This window comes from Alosa alosa, chromosome 2, assembly GCF_017589495.1.
Source record: "Alosa alosa isolate M-15738 ecotype Scorff River chromosome 2, AALO_Geno_1.1, whole genome shotgun sequence".
NCBI classification, from domain to species: domain Eukaryota; kingdom Metazoa; phylum Chordata; class Actinopteri; order Clupeiformes; family Clupeidae; genus Alosa; species Alosa alosa.
The window spans coordinates 1,610,878-1,631,923 of record NC_063190.1 but is presented as its reverse complement, the minus strand read 5'-3'; the positions used below and the strand labels follow the sequence as shown (position 1 = coordinate 1,631,923).

Genomic DNA, 21,046 nt, shown 5'->3' with positions numbered 1-21,046 from the left:
CTCACTGTGTGTTCACTGTGTGTTGAGTGTGTTTCACTAATTCACGGATTGGGATAAATGCAGAGACCAAATTTCCCTCACGGGATCAAAAGAGTATATATACTTATACTTACTTATACGTCTTGACTTTATAAACAAACCTCAAAGCAAAAGTGAAATCAATTCTTTGTTAGGCTGTGTGATGACGCACCATTTTACTGTAGGCGGTTTTTTTATTTATTTAAATGGCATTCAGAAGGTCAATAAGAAAGTCCGTGTTCCACGTTTTCATATAAACCTAAATTAACGAGGTGGTGGATTAGTCTGGTTCTATTTTTAAACTAGATGTACCGCATAGCGGTACAAAATATGACCGCCGCTCAGTCCTGTACATCCGTTCCGCGAAAATAAATCACACTTCAATTTGTCTCCATATTTTACTCCATCCCCCACTCTTGAAACTTTTGTGTATGCTTATTTGGCATGCCTGAGTGTGTGTGTGCGGCTGTACAGAAAGTAGCCTACTGGTGCTGAAAAGGTGAATAGATTGTAGAATAGCCAAAGAAGATGTAGCATTGTTATAAAACCTTTAAAATCTCTAAACAATCACAAGTAGGGCAGTTCATCACAGTTCATCCATTACAACTGGATTGATGAAAGGTCACTTACACCTGTAGGCTACATTGTATTTGGGAAAAGCAAAAGGTATCAGCATAATGTTATTTATTTATTTATAAACAAAAACATCTCAGTTCCATGCCGTTTTCAACAGCTATCAAAAACAAAGGTAATTTTTGGATGGATGGATTTTTTGTGAATGTTTCTTCTTCTACATAAGATTTAAGTAATCTTTAGTTCATGTAATACTTTATTGTCAATGCACAAATTAAGTAACAGTAGTCTGAAACGTTATTGTTAATGCACAAATTAAGTAACAGTAGTCTGAAACGAAATGCTGTTTTACATCTAACCAGTGGTGCAAATAATGATGAAATGCGTCGCTAGACTGTTCATACACATTTTAACGGGCCAAAGTTGAAGAGCTGTTGTCCGTTATTGTTCGTGCAAATATAGGCTGATTCATGTTCCCTTGCATTGTGTAACTGGCTAGTCTGGCTTTCACCAGACCAAGCTCAATCTTTTAATAAAATCAAAAAATAAATAGCGGGCAGATCAGGCTGGGTTTACCCAGCCTAGTCCATAGGCACCCGATATTTTTTAATTTTCCGATTGAGATATCCACGCTCTGGCTATTCTAAATGCAAAAATGCATCAGGGAGTTATGACAAAACTGTAACTAACAAACTAGATCCTAATAGAAAGCTGTTAGCTTCCCTAAGCTACAGGTAGGCTTATAAGGTAGGTCTATTTACAACATAAATTGTCAATAGGCTATGCTGGCGACACAAATAAAATCTCCTTTGAAACCAATGGCTTACTGCCTTACAGTATCAAAGCGGGACTTAAACTGCCATATGGCGAAAAGTTGTAATAAAATTCACGCAGCTCCATGAGTCAAGGAAAGCCTTGAATGAAGTAGCGACTTCTAAATGGGACCCACTACACAGTAGCTTAAGGTGTGTTGCTAAAGCAGCCATAATGAAATGAAGGTGTCATTGTTTGGATACTTCACACACACATGCTTTTTAATTTCACAGACTACAACTACCAAGCTGGAATCAAAGCACATCGATTCCCCGCTCACACCCTGCACGCACTTAAAACAAAATAAACAGGCGTCTCAGTCTCTGTATCAGACCGGTGTAACGTTGGTAAATCTTCCATTGCACAGAATGATTTTTGTAGCACGTGCAACAAATGACAGTCGAAAGATACAATTACAGTGCTGCTATCAATTTGCTTGGTATAACCGCATTTATAGTTTTCTACAAATGCAATCAATCAAATTGGCCTCCATCACTCAACCAACGCTAACGGTAACATTACCTAGGTCCTTGATATTATAAGATTAACGTACCTGCAGTAAAAACCAAGCATGTCCGATAAACATCCTCAGATTTATTTCGGCTTGCAAGAAGAAATGGGAATTACATTTCATGTGAACATCATCCTATCCTTATTAGACGTTCTCTGCGGTAAACTACAGTCCTTGTAGGAAGCGTCCATTGTTTTTCCAACCCACTTTTAACTTCCAACAAAATTACTTCTCACTGCAACGATGCGCCATCTAGTGGACAAACAAGTAATACTGGAAATGCAGCCATGATTATGATGAATATTTATTTTGGCTTTCTTATAATCCTGCTGAATTTGTAATTATGTATCGGCCGTTCTAATACCAATAGTATGTGGGTGCCTGTGTGTGTGTGCATGTGTATATGTGTGCACCGCCATCTACAGGCCAATGAGTGAAATTCATCCCAATGGATGAAATTCTACGAAACTTGGCATACCCCCAGAGAATGCCAGGTCAATCATACACATAAAATTTGGTGCAGTTCTGAACATCTTAACTGAAGATAGGGGCGATTAAAGCAGAATAATATTGCATTTTCATTTTTTACCGGGGGGGTGCAAATCACAAATGAGTGATTATGGGCCAGATTGATGTGGGCCCTTGAGACCAACATACCATAAAGATTGTTCATCCTCAGTGCCACGGTTCAGGTAGTTATTTAGGAAAGACTGCTTTTTTCGCGGTTCGGGGGGCCCAGCACGGGGAGTGGCCCCCGGGGACGAAACAAAATTTTTCCGTAAAAGTCTAGTGGGGCTACATACCCAACAAATTTCATGTGCCCGGTGGTTCGGTGTCCCGGGTATCGTTGACCAAAAATTCAGGAAGTAGATGACAGAAAAAAAAAAAACTTTGACAATCCCTATATGACCGCTTCGCTAGCGGCGGTCATAATAAATCACGCATAAGGCCGCCTTGATTTCGAACTTTCGAACGCTGTGGGTGTGACAGAAGCGGGAATGGGAGAATACGCGTAACTAAAAAGTGTTTAACTGAAGCACATAAAAAAGGGCTTACACATGATTTACGCGCGAATGGGACAATTCCCCCCTAAGTAACTGCACAAAATAAACATTAGCCTAGGCTACTGTGTGTCCGATCATGTGAGTTGCTCTGCTGCATCCAGGGTTTTCTCCCGCTTCTGCTGCATGCACCTCCTGATTTAGTGAATGTATGAGGCTTCAATGCATGTGTATCGAGTGTTTTCTCCCGAAGTAATTCAAATACTCGATAATGTCAATTTCCACATTGTTAAAACAACAGTCACAATATTATCGTAGACGACATATATTGCGCATCCCTAGTGTCAGACTGACTAGATAATGGAAATTATGTGTTATTTTTGTTTGTTTGTTTGTTTTTGAATGTTCCACTCATCTTGCTCTTTCTTTGTCTCTCACAGTCCTCATTTTCTTCTTTGAAGCTATGCCTGTTGTGAAGCCTGCATCCACCTGGACTTCAGGGTCCCTTAAGGAGCTGAAAACAAATCTGCAACAAGAGAAGGGTGCTGTTGTGAAAGTTTACCGTGGCAACATCATGACAGTGCATGTCCCAACTGTAGCAGAATACCAGCGTGTATGTTGGGAGTTTGCCACTGACAACTATGACATTGGCTTTGGTGTATACTTTGATTGGTCACCAATCACCAACTATGCCATTACTGTTCATATTAGTGAGTCCAGTGATGATGAAGATGAAGAGGAGCAAGAAGGTAAGATATTTAATTTTGAAGGCCTCAATATTTATTCTATAACATGCTACATTTTCAGTCCTATTGCACCCTACCCGCCAGACCAAAAGTTTTTTTTTTTTGTTTTTTTTTTACTTTTGGGCATGTTCTTTGATAAAACAGAAAAGTCATATCTATGCTTTTAGACTGTCCGCATTTTCCTCTGGAGGTTAACGTTTCTTTGTAGGCCGTATACCAAGGCTGTGTATTGATGTAATGACAAGCTATGTTGTAAGAATGTGAAATTAATAAATATCAGAACAATGGTCAAAACGATAATGTCAATAGTCAAACGATAATGCGCCTGTACTGTAGCCTAGGAGAGCCATGACAGGCGCCCCACAGAAATGTTTCATTTTGCGAGTGAGATATCCACGCTGTCCCCTCTGCGACGCGTTCGCCCCCCAGTTTCAGAGCTACTCTAAATGCAAAATTGCACAGAGGGACGTGACTTTGGTAAACAAACTATATCCTAATAGAAATAGCTTTCCTGGCTAAATGGTATAAGTTAGGCCTATTAGACAACATAAATTGTGCTGGCGACCCAAATAAAATCTCCTGCAACCCACCCGCAGGTCGCGACCCAGTCTTTGGGAAGCACTGGTCTACAGGGTGGTATTCAGTTGCCACAAACAGACACATTGGATTTGCACCCCATGTTGTGCTTCCAGAAGAGTTATAAAGACTATGTAGACCAGGGATGGGCAACGTTGATGATGGAGAGGGCCACAAAATTTTCTTGTCGCTGTCAGCGGGCCAGATTTGACCGTGCACGTCCACCACTGGGATATCAGGAATCAGGAGTAGGCTATTGAATATATAGTATGTCTGTACGGTTTATTAAACCAACATGCATTAATTTAATATTTTCTATATTCAAACGTGTATTTTTAATATTGCTTCTATTCACCAATGAACTTGAAATAAAAAAAAAACATATTACACATTCACAATAAACCTTTTTTCCACTGTAATGGGTAATAACGACTCTTGTAAAAGGGCTCTTTTGTTAGTGTATTTTTACCAGGGTTGTAAAATTATGTGACTTTTCCCTGGCAAAAATCCTGAATTTCCATGACCAATCGGGATATTAAAAAATGATCATTGAAAAAACAGGTAGAGCTAAACACCAATGCTGCGTGTAAATATATTTGTATTACTTGTATGTAATGTATTTTGGCAAGTCAATGTTAAACTCCTATAACAAAATTCCCTGATATTCCATGACTTTGCCCCCCAAAGATAGAATTCCCTGACGTTTCATGTCAGGAATAGACTTTAATGCTGATGATATTCCTTGACCCGTGGGAACCCTGCTTTACTTGGTGGTCGGCTACAACAGCGGCTCTAGCAGCTCCGATAGCCTACTTTTAGTTGAAATCTTTCATGGCTGATTTCGTTTCTAAGCATAGCCTACTAAACACATGAGTTGACTTTGAATTCTGCTGTTTCCCACCGTGTCTGAAATGTACAATTCTGAGTTTTCTTTATAAACCGCTCTCTGTATCTCTTCCTTTCTTACTGTAGTGAAGAAAGCTCTCGACTCCACTGGAGTTTTTATAGAGGAAGCGCCCCTATCGGTGGAACCTATCATTACAATAAGGATCCGGTTCAGATGTGGTTAAAACCATGGTGAAGCGAACATTTTAATAACATTTCAAAATTGATCCCCGGGCCGTAATAAGTGAGGGGGAGGGCCACATGCGGCCCGTCAGTTGCCCATCCCTGATGTAGACTATGTGTGCAACTTTACCAAACAGTGTAGAAGTAACCCCCCTCTCTTGCCCCACTCTCGCTCGCTCTCCCTCCCTCTCTCGCTCAATGGACATGCGCGACTTGGCCTGCACAATCCAAATAAAATATTCACAATCGTGAAGGTAAAGACGCATCTACATCTTGCTTTTGACCGCACCATCGTCATTCACTGTGAATGGTGCTCCCCATGACCTGAAGTAAAGATCATTATCAATGACGTAAAACCGGAAAGACACCATTTTAAGGTGAGAGGCTGTTGTGTGAGCTCGCTGATGTTGATGTGTGCACTCGCTGTAGGCTACATAAGGAAAATGTCAAAAAGGAAATGTAAGCGAGCACAGCTTGCGAGCGATCACAAGTGGGCTGAAATAAGAGCTTTCATCTGAAGACGAACTGATTCTGAAAAGTCTAAATGAACTGCCCGTTACATATTGCGCACTGCAACGAGTTAGTATAGCTGTGTTAACCATGTTCGGTTCCACTTATGCATGTGAGAAATCTTTCTCACATGAAAAATATAAAGACAAACCTGCACTCACGTTTAAATGATGAAAGCCTCAATGCTTGCATGAAACTTCACCTCACTGAATATGAGCCAGACTACATCAGCAAGACTATGCTGCAGAAGTCGCATTAATCTCTGGTAAGCCTAATGTTCAATTTCGCCAATGACATGTCAACGATAATTGAGTGTTGTGTTATACATACCTTTGGTATGTACTTTACATACCAAAGGTATGTATAACATACTTTACATACCAAAGGACACCGGGAAAATAGGGGGTGTTGTTCAGCCTACATGGGAAGCCTAGAAAGGCCTACTTATGTCATTCCCATTTACATTTCAAGTTACTTGCACATTACTATTAAAACTAGAAGAAAATCTATTTGAAAAAAACTTGTTAAATAAAAGTCACTAAGTTAAATATCCAAAGGTTTTCTTGTAACTGTCTTTACGTGGCTCTTCTGAGATTAAAAAGAATAAATTTGCAAAAAAGGTCCCCGACCCCTGCCATAACCTGAACCCACATTAAGAAGTAGGGTCTGGGAACTCACCTTTGGCAGTGCTCAATCCGAGGGGCAGGTAAAACGGTTGTCATTCAAATTCCCTCTGCACGCAATAGGATAGTGCTACAACCCATGAGTTCCATACTTTTTCCCAATAGCGGAGCTAGATGGTAGATCAATTTTTTGCCAAAAAAAAAAACTTAACTCGAGTCGCGGCCAAAGCCGATTCAAAGACCGCTGTTCACCAGCAGCAGCATCCATCTTCTTTGTTTTCAAGTAGCAGTGAATTCACGTGGAGCCGTCGCAACTCTCCCGTCATTATGTTAAGCCCACCCACCAACTCTACACAATGTGATTGGCCTGACTTGAGTGTGTTTTTTTCTAGCTCTCAAGCCAATGGAGAGTTGCTTGACTAACATGGCTGAAAGTTACATTTGCTGCCGCTTCTAGATTCCTAGGCTAGAACAACCATAGACTACAATCAATCAGTGTCAGTAACACAATAAATCAGTCAATCAATCCAATAATGTAGGCTGATGAATTGTAATCAGTGTTCCCACAGGTCATGGAATTTCTGGAATATCATGGAATTTTGGGAAGTCTATTCCAGACATGGGAAGTCAGGGAATTCCATAATTTTCAGGGCAGAGTCATGGAATATCAGGGAATTTTGTTGTAGCAGTTTAAAATGTACGTACCAAGTATTTCCGAGCATAACTAGTGTATATCTGGTTATTGGCTTTACTGCTTGATTGAGTAGCCCATCTTTGTTTATTCAGTGCCCATTTATTCATCCCCTGCTCTTAAAAGGTAAAAGATTCTTGAACGCTACATGGCTGCTTGGAAATCATTGGTCGGTATTGTACCATTCAATAAACAGTAAGTCGTAGAAATTCAGGGGGGTGGTTTGTCAGGGAAAAGTCATGGAATTTTACATTTGACTTAGAGTGGGAATCCTGTGTAATACTATGGAAGCGCATTTAAAAAAATCATTGTTTCATTGTGTAATTTAATTAATTATCTGTTAATTCCGGAAAAAAAACAGACAATGAACCTGTTAATTCAGAAAAAAACAGAGGGCTCTGTTTTTCTGAATGAATGTTTCAGAAATTCATATATGCCTTCATATTACTGTTATATAGCATGTTACATAACTTGTACTTCTTGCACTGAGACCATTCAAATTATACTAAACATGAATATGTATGTCATTTTCCTTTTAAGAAATACATTTTAAACTTGAACTTCATGCACCTAAGGAAGAGTGGGGGTGAGAAAGCACAGCAGGACAGCACTGCCGCGCAGGGATATTCAAGACCTCCTTTATCATGTGGAGAAATATCTTGAGTCAATTTGGTTGTTTTTTCGAAAAAAAATATTTATCTATTAGCTATTTTAACAGTAACTCACAAAAGCCTAAGAGAAACCAAGGCAGAAAGTATTAATGGAGTAACTCAGAAAGAGTTAAGGTTCTCTCCTTTTGTTTTAGGGCGCTGAAGTTGAGTCTGTTAAGGTAGTCTGCCTTTGTTTAGCTGTGCACTGAAGTTTAGTTAAGGTACTCTGCTTGTTAGCTAATGTACTCAAAGTGAAGAGCCTTGGCATAGCACTTTATTTGTTGGCAGATAATACAAAGGCAGAGTACAGTAACTTCCCAATAAGGGTCAAAGGCCCAGTTTGAGCCCAATAATTTTTTATTTATAGACTTATCCAGTGTTCTACCTATAATACATTTAGCTGGACAACAAAGAAACTTTAAAGTAATTTTTCTCAGTTTCACACTCGCGAGTTAAGGTCTTTTGCTTTTGCAGGGCAGCAGGGGGCTACGAACCAAATTACAACTGAAAACAATGAGTTCTCACTGTAAACCCATACAGAGACAAAGGACCCTATTTTAGCGATCTAAAACACATGGTCACTAGCTAATAGTTTAATTAAATTTAGTGGGTTGTCCACATTGGAAGTGGTTTTATTATCAAACGTCGGGCAGATGGCGCAACAAGGCGTTCCTATGTTTCTTAATCAGTCATGGGTGTGTTTTGGGCGTAACATCATTTAAACCAATGAGAATGACATCTGGCATTCCCTTTAACAGCAAGCAACGCAACTTCAAACAGCGCATCGGTATTTTGATAGTCAGCGGCACATTTAAAGAAACCTGCTTGGACTCGAGGCCGGATGAACAGGTATTCCACTAAACAATGCTTCACTAAAACCTAGCAGAATATAGCCTACATGCATCTGCACTTGTCTATTATTTGAATTCATTGGCAAAGTGAAACTAACTTAACCGTGGTGTCAACAACAAAACAGTTATACACAGTTAATTACTTTCACTATTGACTGATAATGGGTAGAGATGCACCGATTGAAATTTTTGGGGCCGATTCCGATTTTTCATAGTTTGACCTGCCGATACCGATTTTAGCTGATTCCGATTTCATTTCTTTTAACCACTTTACAGCATACACAAATAGTTATTTTCTTTTTTTTTAATAGAACAGGTTAATATAGAAATGTAAGCAACTTATCAATAATGGAATGGCTGTTAAAAAAAAATGTAACCGGTGAGCAGAAAAGTGGGAGTAGGCTATCACGCAAACACTCCACTATATGAAAACAGCGCACGTCTATTTTGCGGTGAAAAACTAAAATCCAAATTCTGGTTAAATGCATCAATTATAGAAACTTTCAGAGACAGCTGATTCAGTATTCAGAGCATCAGTTTTCTTCATTGTCAAAGTCAAAGTCTGCTTTATTGTCAATTTCTTCACATGTCAAGACATACAAAGAGATCGAAATTACGTTTCCTACTATCCCACGGTGGAGACAAGACATATTTTACCAATTAGGTCCACAGACAAACATAACATTCAAGTAAACAATATAAAAAGTAAAAATAAGAAGGCACATACAATGAAGAAAATAAGAGCAGCAAAATTTGAGTTGAAATTGTGCAATTTTGCATACAGTAGACAGTCAATATAATGGTTCTGTTTGACCTAAGTATGCAAGTGGCATAGTGGTGCAAGTTATGTAAGAGCAGCAGAAGTGTGTTCAGAAGTGTTTTCAGGACAACAGGACAACAACAACAAGTTGCAAAGTGTGCAAGTGTACAAGTGGAGTAGTGCAAGTGGAGTAGTGCAAGGCATCCATTGTGGGTCCAAAGTCCAGGACGTTATGTAGCTGAGGGGGGAGAGGGGAGAGGGGGGAGAGAGTTCAGCATCCTAACAGCCTGGTGTATGAAGCTGTTGGTGAGTCTGGTGGTGCGGGAGCGCAGGCTTCTGTACCTCTTCCCAGAGGGCAGTTGATCAAACAAATTGTGAGCGGGGTGACTTGCATCACTCACAATTGTGGTCGCCTTGCGGGTGAGGTGAGAGGTGTAAATGTCCTTCAGGGAGGGGAGTGAAGCACCAATAATCCTTCCAGCTGTGTTCACTATGCGCTGCAGGGCTTTCCTGTTGTATTCAGTGCAGCTTCCTCACCCCACACAGCGCGATACAGCTGGAGAGGATGCTCTCAATGGTGCCTCGGTAGAATGTGGTCATGATGGCTGGTGGAGCACTTGCTCGCCTGAGTTTCCGCGAGGAAGTACAGGCGGCGCTGAGCTTTCTTCGCCAGTGATGCAGTGTTGGTGGTCCAGGAGAGGTCTTCACTGATGTGCACCCCAGGAATTTGGTGCTGCTCACTCTCCACCACAGCACCGCCGATGGTCAGTGGCAGGTGTTGGGTTTGACCTCCGGAAGTCAACAACAATCTCCTTGGTCTTGCTGGACGCTCAGCAGGAGGTGGTTGTCCCTTCACCACGTGGTCAGAAGGTCGACCTCCAACCTGTATTGAGTCTCGTCAGCCCTTGGTGATGAGACCCACCAGAGTTGTGTCGCCAGCAAATTTCACTATGTGGTTGTTGCTGTAGGTTGCAGTGCAGTCACGCGCCAGCAGGGTGAAGAGTAGCGGACTGAGCACACAGCCTTGAGGGGCCCCCCGTGCTCAGTGTGATGCTGCTTGAGATATTGTTGCCAACACGCATCTACTTGAGGCCTCTGACAGAGGAAGTCCAGTAGCCAGTTGCAGAGGTAGGTACTGAGTTCCAGTTTGGCAAGTTTGCAGATGAGTTGTTGTGGTATTATGGTGTTGAATGCAGAACTGAAGTCTATAAACAGCAATCTCACATATGAGTCTCTTTTTTCCAGGTGGGTGAGGGCTGGGTGGGCAGAGCAGATTGCATCCTCTGTGGACCGTTTGGCTCGGTATGCAAACTGGAAGGGCTCCAGGGTGGGGGGGAGAATGGATTTGATGTGTGACATGACAAGCCGCTCAAAGCACTTCATGATGATGGGTGTCAGTGCCACGGGGCGGTAGTCATTGAAGCAGGATGGAGCAGTTTTCTTCGGCACAGGTATGATGGTGGCAGCTTTGAAACATGATGGGACGATGGCTTGCTTCAGGGAAGTGTTAAAGATGTCTGTGAAGACATCCTTAAGCTCCTCAGCGCAGTCCTTCAGCGCACGACCTGGGATGTTGTCTGGGCCTGCTGCCTTACGGGTGTTGATAGCAGCAAGTGTCCTCTTCACGCTGTCGGCAGAGAGGCACAGGGGCTCCTCGTGTAAGCTATGTCAAAAGCAACTTGAACTTTTGTTTGCCTTTCTAATAGACTATCGTATGTTCACTTTCTCACGACATCCACTAATCTGCTAGACGATGGTATTAAGGCATAGTCCAACGTGCAGTAAATATTTTGAGTATTTGTTTTATTTTTTTAAGTACCACAGTACTTAGTAAAATGAGTAAGGGCTATGTGCTATGATTTGTTTTCAGCACAGTGTTAAAGGGGTTATAGAACCCCTTACCGTAAATGGGCCAATCTCAATGAAGTCACATACTAACGTCAAACTCCGAGATTGCACTTTTGGTACTCCACCGTAATGTACATACACCAGCACATCTGAGCTCAGCTAAGTCCCACCTTCCTTACTGTTGCTACTTGCTAGGTTTAGCAATAGCAAACCTTTAGACTTACTAAGTATTAAAACTCACAATTCTGATTATTGAAAAACATGAAAAATACTCCTTCAACAAGTCTGGGAACAACAATCATCAATCATTAGCCATTTTTCCAATGTCTGCCAACTAGCTAAGTTACTGCCTGTGAACAATAGACAATAGAGTGCTTACGGTTAGCTTAGTGTGCTATTAACCCATAGGTAGTAAATGGGATACCCACCCACCTAGCTAGCTATGCTAGCTAACTTCGCATTAAAGTAGGCAAACAAACAAACACAATTTCTTGTGTGGTGGACATTTTATTTTAAAAATTATACTGTGTGTCTTTGAGAACTTGCATATAAATCCATATTTTGAGGTGGCATTGCACATATGTAGTGAAAGTATAAGAGCACACACATATTCCCACTCCATAGACAAAACTCTCCCTTTTTCTTATGCCTCGCTCAGTGGCTGAGACTGAAACAAACTAAACTGATAGCCTACAGCAGTGCAGTATCAAACTAAACTGCCACTGAGAGAGAGTAAAGCTTGCGTCACTTTGGCCGGCTGAGCAAATAACACTGAAATTACAAAGCAGCACTCAAATCATTACAACCTCATTTAGGAGTGGCCTTGATGGTTGGACAGCATAATAATTTGTAGATTTCTTACAGATTTCCTTATGGATTATATGGTTTGGTACTTCGTGAGACTTAAACTGTTAGTGAGTATCTAAACTGGGTTATGGTTATGCTAACTTGTGTCTTGCCTGTAATGCTACAATTACGACAGTAGAGAAAACATATAAAATATCAATACTTGACACATTGAATTCCAATCTTTGAGTAATATCTCATTCTAATTCCTCCGATTCTGGGTCAAACATGTACGACCCAGTGTGTATGGGCTCCATGGGTCTATCACTCCAGTAAATAGGTTCACTAAACATCTCAAGTTAAAGATTCAGGTAGAAGCTGCAGCCTGTGTGAGTACCGTAGTCATTGGCTGCTAGGAAATGAAGTATACTGTACATGCGGATGCCAGAAAACCATGAAGGGGTGCTAGATATCTGCTAAAATGGACCATTTTATTTTATTTCAGTGGCCTTGAAAATAACATCTTCACATTTTTTGACAGACCAAAGTTTGTAATAGTTGTGTCCAAGAGGAAAAGACATTCACGTACAATGTAGTTTTGTTTCTTTTTGTTTCTTATTTACTTAAGTAATCATTACACATTTTTGTCTCATTCCCCAGAACTAGCGAACGTTGCTGATGTTGAAAAAGGATGCAAAGTGACTGTCAACACAAACTTGGGAGAGATTCTGCCAATGTATCGACAGGACAGTCACCATGCAGTCCAAGGTGGCAGCCATGAATTTCCTGGGGAGGGCACCTATCTTCTTAAGTTTGACAACTCCTATTCACTTTGGAGAAACAAGACTTTGTACTACAGAGTGTACTATAGTAACTAAAGGTAAAAGCACAAGATGGTACAGTGGCTTACAAAAAGTATGCAATCCCCCTAAATATAATTACCATTTCCACAATGACATTTACACATGATTTCACAGTTTTTCTCATTGTTTTAGGAAAACACTTATATTTCAGTACATTTTGAAGGCAAAATGCATGATTTCTCTGCTAATGTTTAATATTTTAAATGAAAACCAACATATACTAGTTGCGTAAGTATTCAAACCCCAATGTTTTAGAGTTCAAGATTCAGACAGTGTCCATGCCACGTTTGGGTCCGCATGCCCATGGGGACCCAGGTTCGAGTCATTTTCCAATCCCACCCCATCTCTCTCTCTATTTGCTTCCTGTCTCTCTTCATTGTCCAAGTAAAGGCAAAAAAGACTAAAAAATATACTTAAAAGAAAAAGATTCAGGCAGATGACACATTGGCCAAATCTTGATGCCCCCTTTAAAGTCTAAGCCCTGAACCCTGAAAGACTTAACTGACATCCATTTATAAGTGATTGAATTTGAGTGGCTGTAAGGGTTCAAAATGCTATGTAAGGGATCAAAACAGCAGTGGGACAGCACCTGTGACCTATCGTTAAATTGACAGCACCAAAAATATGGTGTTTTTCCCGTTTTATGGCAGTGGTTTACTGACGTGTTTTCAAGCTTCCTTTGGGTAACTCCGCTTCATGTTACAATACTATGAATTGATGGTAATTCCCTTGAGTAAGGTCTGCATAGATGCCAACTTACGGAAAGGGCACAGAAAGGGTGTGAGCGACCCCCCCATGCACTTCACAAACAATAGGCGTTCCTATAGATGGGTTGCTGTATGATGGAGGCAGTGCGGCTGCTCTCACACAGAAATGAAAATCTACATGCAACGGAGCCATTCTGCAGACGCAGCACCGGCAGTGTGTTCAAGTCGTAAGACAGGTCATCCTGTATTGGCAGAAATGAATTTTTTTGATTGATTTGATTTTGTGGAAAAGAAATAATAGGAAAACAGAAAAAGGTAAAAGGAAGAAGCATTTACACACCAGAGCCGTAAACAGTGCATTCTGTCTGTCACTTTTGTTTACATTTTATTTTGTATTAAACTTGTACCTAACTCTCCGTCCATTTATTCCATGTTCCGCTTAAGGTATAATGCCAATGTATTCACAGTTGTAATAAGCAAGAAAATCAGATACAAACCATTTTTTCCCCTTTGTACCAGACTGTAAGCATATTGAATTTCATTTCTGCTGTTAAGTTGGACATTTTAACAAGGTGGTGTATGGAAATCACTTTTGTAGCCAACTCACAGTGGACATTCGAGGAATTGTAGGATTGTAGGACCATTATCCATGGCACAATGGCAAAGCAGCACAGAGGTTGCTTAAAATAAGTAACATATTATAGAGTGGCCCAGTCCAAGCCTAGCCTGGCTATCCGCACCTAGATCTCCTTTCAGGGAGATGGGCTACTAGTCTTGAACACCATAGTTCACTAACGTTTCCATTGGTCGGCAGATTACCTGCCCGATCAGCGACCAAATCAAAAATTATTTACTGCAAAGGTAGGCCCACATACATTGTTTCCTGACTGCCAATGCTGTTTATTGTCAGTTTGTCAAGTTTAGGCGAAATAGGAATATCTCAAAAATGCCTTGAGGCACACGCTTCAAATTTAGAATGAATGTTAACTTGGACTCTAAAGCCCAATTGACCTGTCGCTAAGCCCCGCCCCCCATTGTTACCGTGTTAAACTCGGACAAACAAACCAGACTTGATTAGAAATACATGATGGAAAATGGCAGCTGACAGTATACCAAAGCAGGTTTTGAGGACGTTTTGGTCAATAAAGGATTAGCTAGTAGAAGATTAAGACTGATTATGTTAGACTATGTTAACATTTGATGTAGTAAGAATATAGTAGTTGGCTAAAGAGCATTTTCAGCTTGGGATTTGACAGGGAACCTGGTTACTGTGCCCACATTGTTGGCTTAGTAGCCTACATTACGTTGTTGCAAACGCAAGAGACGTCTTATAGGTTACTGTTGATGAAATATACCCCTGTTTTCTAGCCTCTCTGGGTAACGGCTATCGGTATTACACGTTCCCCATACACAGCGTTTGACCATGATTATCTGTTGGGTTTTTTTTGGGAAATAAACTCCATAAATAACCATTCATTTGTAATTGTATGCCTCCTCCCTGTTGTTTGTTTCCTACAAAGTTCGAGCTAATGTCCGAGTCAGTTGAGGCTGTACTGTCATTGGCTCATCTGCGTTCAAAGGGTGGCGCTTAGCGACAGGTCATTTCACATCAAAGATGCAACGTTCTTTGAACAAACAACTTGCTGCAACAGGTTTCCATAACAATGCCTTTGTTACACCACTTGTTGTAGCCATATACCAACTAGCTAGATAACCAGCTAGCCAGTAAAGTCAATCAACTAAAAGCCAACAGTCAGTAGCCTAAATATGCATTTGTTTTTGTAACTTTATTGGCGTACCAGCATGACTGATGATGTAGTCTTCAAAACCAATTTAATAAGTATTTCTCAGCCTCTTCTCAGCAAAAACTCCTTAAAAGTCACTGTGACCACATCTACAGCAGGGGAAATAAGTATTGAAATTTCAGTAAGTGTACTTACAGTGAGCCCATTTGCATGACATTTTCACCAGTATTAACTCAGGTAATCCACACATATAAAAAATCCAAGCATTAAAGTCCATAAGAAGAGTTATGTGTAATAAAGATGAATGACAGGAAAAAAGTATTGAACTCGCCTACTGAAATTTCTTAAATATTTTGTGGAAACGCCTTTGTTTGTAATGACAGCTTCAAGACATTTTCTGTATGATGAAACTAATCAGTCACAGTATTCAGGTGTGATTTTGGCCCATTCTAAACAGATAGTCTTTAAATCTTGAAGATTCCAGGGATCCCTCTTGTGAATCCTGATCTTTTGTTAATTCCTGAACTGTTCAATTGGATTTAAGAGAGTTTCCTTTGCTGTATGCTTTGGATCATTGTCCTGCTGGAAGGTCTAGCCGTGTCTCATCCTCATCATTCTGGTGGATGGCAAGATTTTGGATGTGTGTATGACATCCAAAAAGTAAAATTTTGCTCTCGCCTGACCACACTACATTCTGTCAGTTACATAGGCTTGGCCAAATGTTTTGTAGCAAACTTTAAGCTCTAACATGTTTTTCTTCAGTAATGGAGTCGTGCATAGGAGCCATGGTGGTGGAGTGCATTACAGTTGTACCTGCTGCCTCCAAGCCTTTCTGGAGCTTTCTTTGAGTGGTCCTTGGCTCTTGGGCTACTCTTCTAACTCCCTGGTCAGAAATCTTGCGAGGAGATCCTGTGCATGGCCGGTTGATGATGCAGTGATGTTCCTTCTACTTGCAGAAAATGGCCCCAATGCCGCTTACTGGAGTTATGAAATGCATCTGTAACCAATTCCATTGATGTTTTGCAACAATAAGGTTTCGAAGGTCTTGGAAGAGCTCTTTGCTTTTACCCATCATGAAATGTTTCTTGTGTGACACCTTGGTAATGAAAAACCTTTTTATAGCCCATCAATACGTACGTAGCACAGATAGAAGGGATAATTACTCTGACTACTTACAGATTCCAGCTGGTGTACTCTTTCGTAGCGGGCTCAATACTTTTTTTCCCTGTGTCATTCCACTCTATTGCACATAACTCCACTTATGGACTTTAATGTGTGGATTTTGTTTATATGTGTGGATTACCTGAGTTAATACTAATGTCGGGTGAAAATGGGAATGGCCTCACTAGAGGTATACTTACTGGAAAAAAAGGTTGACACGATCAGTACTTATTTCCCCCGCTGTCCCTTTCTCGTTAATGCAATATCTCAGAATGCCTTGAAGCACATTCTTCAAATTTGGTATGAACGTGCACTTGGACTAAAACATCAACTTGTTAGATTCCTTCCATCTCTATAATCTATGCATTATACCTTGCAATACAAATATATGTCGACCAGAAATGCTGTGTGGACAAAATCATTGTAGTAATTCTGGGTAAATAAATACTTTTTATTTTAGTTAATGTAACTTTCGAAGTGTACTACAGCACTAAAGTTCACATTGAAAACAAAGAATTGGAAATGTGTAGTGGGTTACTGCAAGCCACTGTATATGGATGTATATATTGTGGACATTTAATATCAATATGCCATGTTTTTCTTTTTCATGCTAATTAATATAAATCACAGTTAGTCACTCTGTCACCAGTTGTCACATTGCAACATAGATTGGCTTGCAAAGAAAGTTTCTAGCAAGTTTCACTCCGCAGTGTTTGCAATCCATGATATAAACAGGATAAGGCCCTTACCCTTACAATTATTTTGGGGGAAAGAAAAATGGACCACACAACATAATAATGTACACAAATAATGTATATCAAGGTTGTAATGGTAGTTAGCATCATCCAGTGTGTTTTCCCCCATTATGGTTGAATACATATGATAACCATAACAACATGAATAACACAACATAGGTCATTTTGTAATATAAATACATTCTGAGTGAAATTCTATTAATAATAAATATATACAAATAATAATAAGAGAGAGAGGGAGAATGGCCGTTTGGCCACATAAATGTCAAGACTGTATACCTGAAATGGACCTCTTGGTGGCCCTGTGTCTGCGTATTGTCTGTCATGTATTGTCTTTGTCTTATTTTAATGCCTGCTTTTGTTTACATTTTCATGTGCTTGTCTGTTATCCAATGTTCCTTGTTTTCAATAGTTTGATATCTCTCATTGCAAAGCGGGCATATTCTTAGACTTCTGTGAAGCATTAGTTTTGTAGAATCAATGGACCTAAGCCTATATATTGTGCAGTTGTAATAAAGTATTTCAGAAATATTAAACAAGTTCTTTCTTTCTACACTTCACAAACGTACAAACTTTGTTCACTTATTGTCATAGCAGATATCTGCATGTTCAATCGTTCTGCTAACATTAACGTTACTGTGACTTCATTAAATCATATGTCAACCTCAGATGTTGATCCCCGTCATGGCACCCTGGATTAATATTGAAACAATGTCTACCATTGTAAACATTGTTGTGATTCATCCTGCATCATAGTCAGGATAAATGCTATTAATTATTCTATCAGTCTAATTTAGGGTACACTAGCCTGCATAAATGACTATTAAAGATTTCACCAGTTTGAAAAACAGTTAATTTATTCACGTGAGATACACAAAATGCACTTATGCATTGATCACTGACTTCTCATGTCTGGCTCATTGACATTATTGTACTCCAATTAGCAGAGCTTTAACTTTTGCTGTTCTCCTTGGTCTAAACTTTAGGCTTCACATGACAATGATCTGGTAAATTACAGGTCAAAAAACACAATTGGTTTGCTAAACTGATCAACAAGTCGACATCTTCCGGTCAACCATAAATCTGTTTTCAATATCTGTAATTATTTATTGATGCTCAATCAACAGTGGGTAACTATATAAACTGAACTAGGTTATACAATAAACTAGTTGACTGTTCAAGAACATCATGTTGCTGCATGCTACCTTTTTGGGAAATTGTAATCACTTACACTAAGCCTACCAGTTTCTGAATGGGAAAGTAATGTAGGCTATTGCAGTTATTTATTACTGAGTGGCCTAATGTGTTACCCAACACTGCTTCTTTGCCTTTTTAAAGTATTTTTAATAGTCATTGTTCACCAGTACACAACATTGCACATATTAGTTTGTTTCTATTTAGAAAGCAGAAAACCTGCTTTATATGCTTACCATTTACAAAACCAACGAACAGAATAACAGCATCTGCTTTAAACGCAGGCCTACCGTTCAAATAGATTGTCAACCAAAATACAGTATCATATTGTAAGCCTATTGTTTAGGTCAGGTATGGGCAACTTTGATGATAGAGGGCCACAAAATTTTCTTGTCGCTGTCATAGGGCCAGATGTGACCGTGCACGTCCACCACTGGGATTTTAGGAATCTGGAGTATTAAATAGCCTATACTGTATAGTATACAACGGTAGAAGTCTGTTAGAATCCTAGGACATAGGTGTGCTTTCTTCAGGGTTCGTAGGAGTTGAGAGACCAAGAAATATTTTCAGTGATGTGTACCCCAAGGAACTTAAAGCTAGACACACGTTCCACCTCAGCACCGCTGATATGGAGGGGGATGTGTGCCCTGCTCTGGGCTCTCCTGAAATCCACAATGATCTCCTTGGTCTTCTGGGTATTGAGTGCCAGGTTATTGTTTTTGCACCACATAGCTAGGTGCTGAACCTCATCTCTGATCAGACCCACCACTGTGGTGTCATCTGCAAACTTGATTGTGGCATTGGAGGCATAAACGGGCGCAGTCGTGGGTGAAGAGGGAGTAGAGCAGAGGGCTCAACACACAGCCCTGTGGCACACCAGTGTTCAGGGTGATGGTGGAGGAGAGACTTCCTAATGTAACAGTATGGGGTCTGTTAGTAAGGAAGTCTATAATCCAGTTGCAGAGTGAGTTGCTGATGCCATCATGCTTTACTGTCTTCAGTGTACTGTGGCTTAAATTCAGTGCATGTGGGTCATTGGACAAACTGTCTGCGGCCAGGCTTGTGCCAAATTCCAGAATTGAATTGAAACTGGCTCTTAAATTCCAATTCAATTCTTGAATTTCACTTGCATTTCAATTGAGATAGCAAACAGGAAGCAGAATTGTAATTCGAATTGTGCACAACCCTGTCTGCGGCCCCCATGCACTGAATTCAAGCCACAGTACACTGAAGACAGTAAAGCATGGTGGTGCACAATTCATGTTATGGGGATGTTTCTCATACTGTGGTGTTGGACCTATTTATCGCACACCAGAGATCATGGATCAGTTTCAATACATCAAAATATTTGAAGAGGTCATGTTGTCTTATGCTGAAGAGGAAATGCCTTTGAAATGTGTGTTTCAACAAGACAACACACTAGTAAGAGAGCAAAGTATTGGTTCCAGACTAACAAGATTGACGTTAGTGGCCAGCCCGATCCCCAGACCTCAATCCTATAGAAAACGTGTGGGGTGATATCAAAAATGCTGTTTCTGAGGCAAAACCCAGAAATGCAGAGGAATTGTGGAATGTAATTCAATCGTCCTGGGCTGGAATACCTGTTCACAGGTGCCAGTAGTTGGTCGACTCCATGAAACTTTGCAGTGATTCAAGTAAAGGAAAATCTTGAGACATTTTTCAGTTTATACAGTAAATTTTAAGTTTGTAAAGAAAAATGCAAACACTGCTATTTTTTTGAACAGCCTAACATTCCCTTTTCTTCACTTTCTGTAAAGGTATAACACAAACTTGATCAATTTTGGTCATGTTTTGATTTGAAATTGAATGTGTTCAATTGCAGTGTTCCCAATGCATTTTATTATGGAATTAACAGTTATTCGAAGGATTTTGAGCTTTATTCAATTTTTTCCAAACACACTGCTATAATTCTGCACATAACTGTATGTGTGAATGTTTATATGGGAGTCCATGGTGGTCAGCAGCAAACACATTCCAGTCAGTGTGCTGGAACTGCTGTTGTAGAGTGGAGTCTGCGTCTTCCATACAGACCTCAACGGCTTTTGTTGTTGGTTTCACACAATATTCATTGTGATGGTATATGGGCCTCATGCACATGAAAGATTGAGGTAGTCATTATGTTGTTCGGAACACACTGTGAAACAAAGTTCACATTACAACTTTGCTGATAACATTTCAAATAGATCCCAGTTAGCCTTAACAAGGTTATTGTGTAAAGTATATTGTTGATGTTGTTTCATAGCCTTTTGCTTGTGTGTAGTTACTGCTAGATTCACTGTCCACTAGCCTATGTGGTGCACCCTTCTGCTTTAAGCTTATACATCTAGTGTTTATGTTAGCTAACTGTATCTTGATGTGGTGCTATCAGAGCAAGACGTTATAGATGGCGCATGACGTGTAGTGATGCCTCAAAAAAAAAAAAAAAAAAACAGATTTAAGTGGCATCGAAATGAAGCACCAAAATCCATGTTGTTATTTGATGTCGTTACTACCATTTGCGTCGGCGCCGTTGCCATATTAGAACCGGGTTTCGGTGGCCAACCCTGGTGATTAGTACATTTTTACAAAAACCACA

At 40.2% G+C, this 21,046-nt stretch overlaps 1 protein-coding gene across 4 annotated transcripts in view; it reads left to right on the top strand.

Moving 5' to 3' along the window:
- Positions 1-17,792, top strand: part of tmed8 (transmembrane p24 trafficking protein 8) — a 32,202-nt gene extending 14,410 nt beyond the window's left edge. For 2 of the 4 annotated variants that reach the window (XM_048230688.1, XM_048230696.1), the window contains 2 exons: positions 3,357-3,665; positions 12,686-14,011. In XM_048230688.1, coding sequence (XP_048086645.1) covers positions 3,380-3,665; positions 12,686-12,903 — 504 coding nt within the window. In that variant the 5' untranslated portion in view covers positions 3,357-3,379 and the 3' untranslated portion in view covers positions 12,904-14,011. Of the gene's footprint in view, positions 1-3,356; positions 3,666-4,258; positions 4,814-12,685; positions 14,012-16,102 lie in introns of those variants that run through there. The other 2 variants (XM_048230704.1, XM_048230712.1) reach the window with 2 other exon arrangements.
- The last annotated feature ends 3,254 nt before the right edge of the window (positions 17,793-21,046 follow it).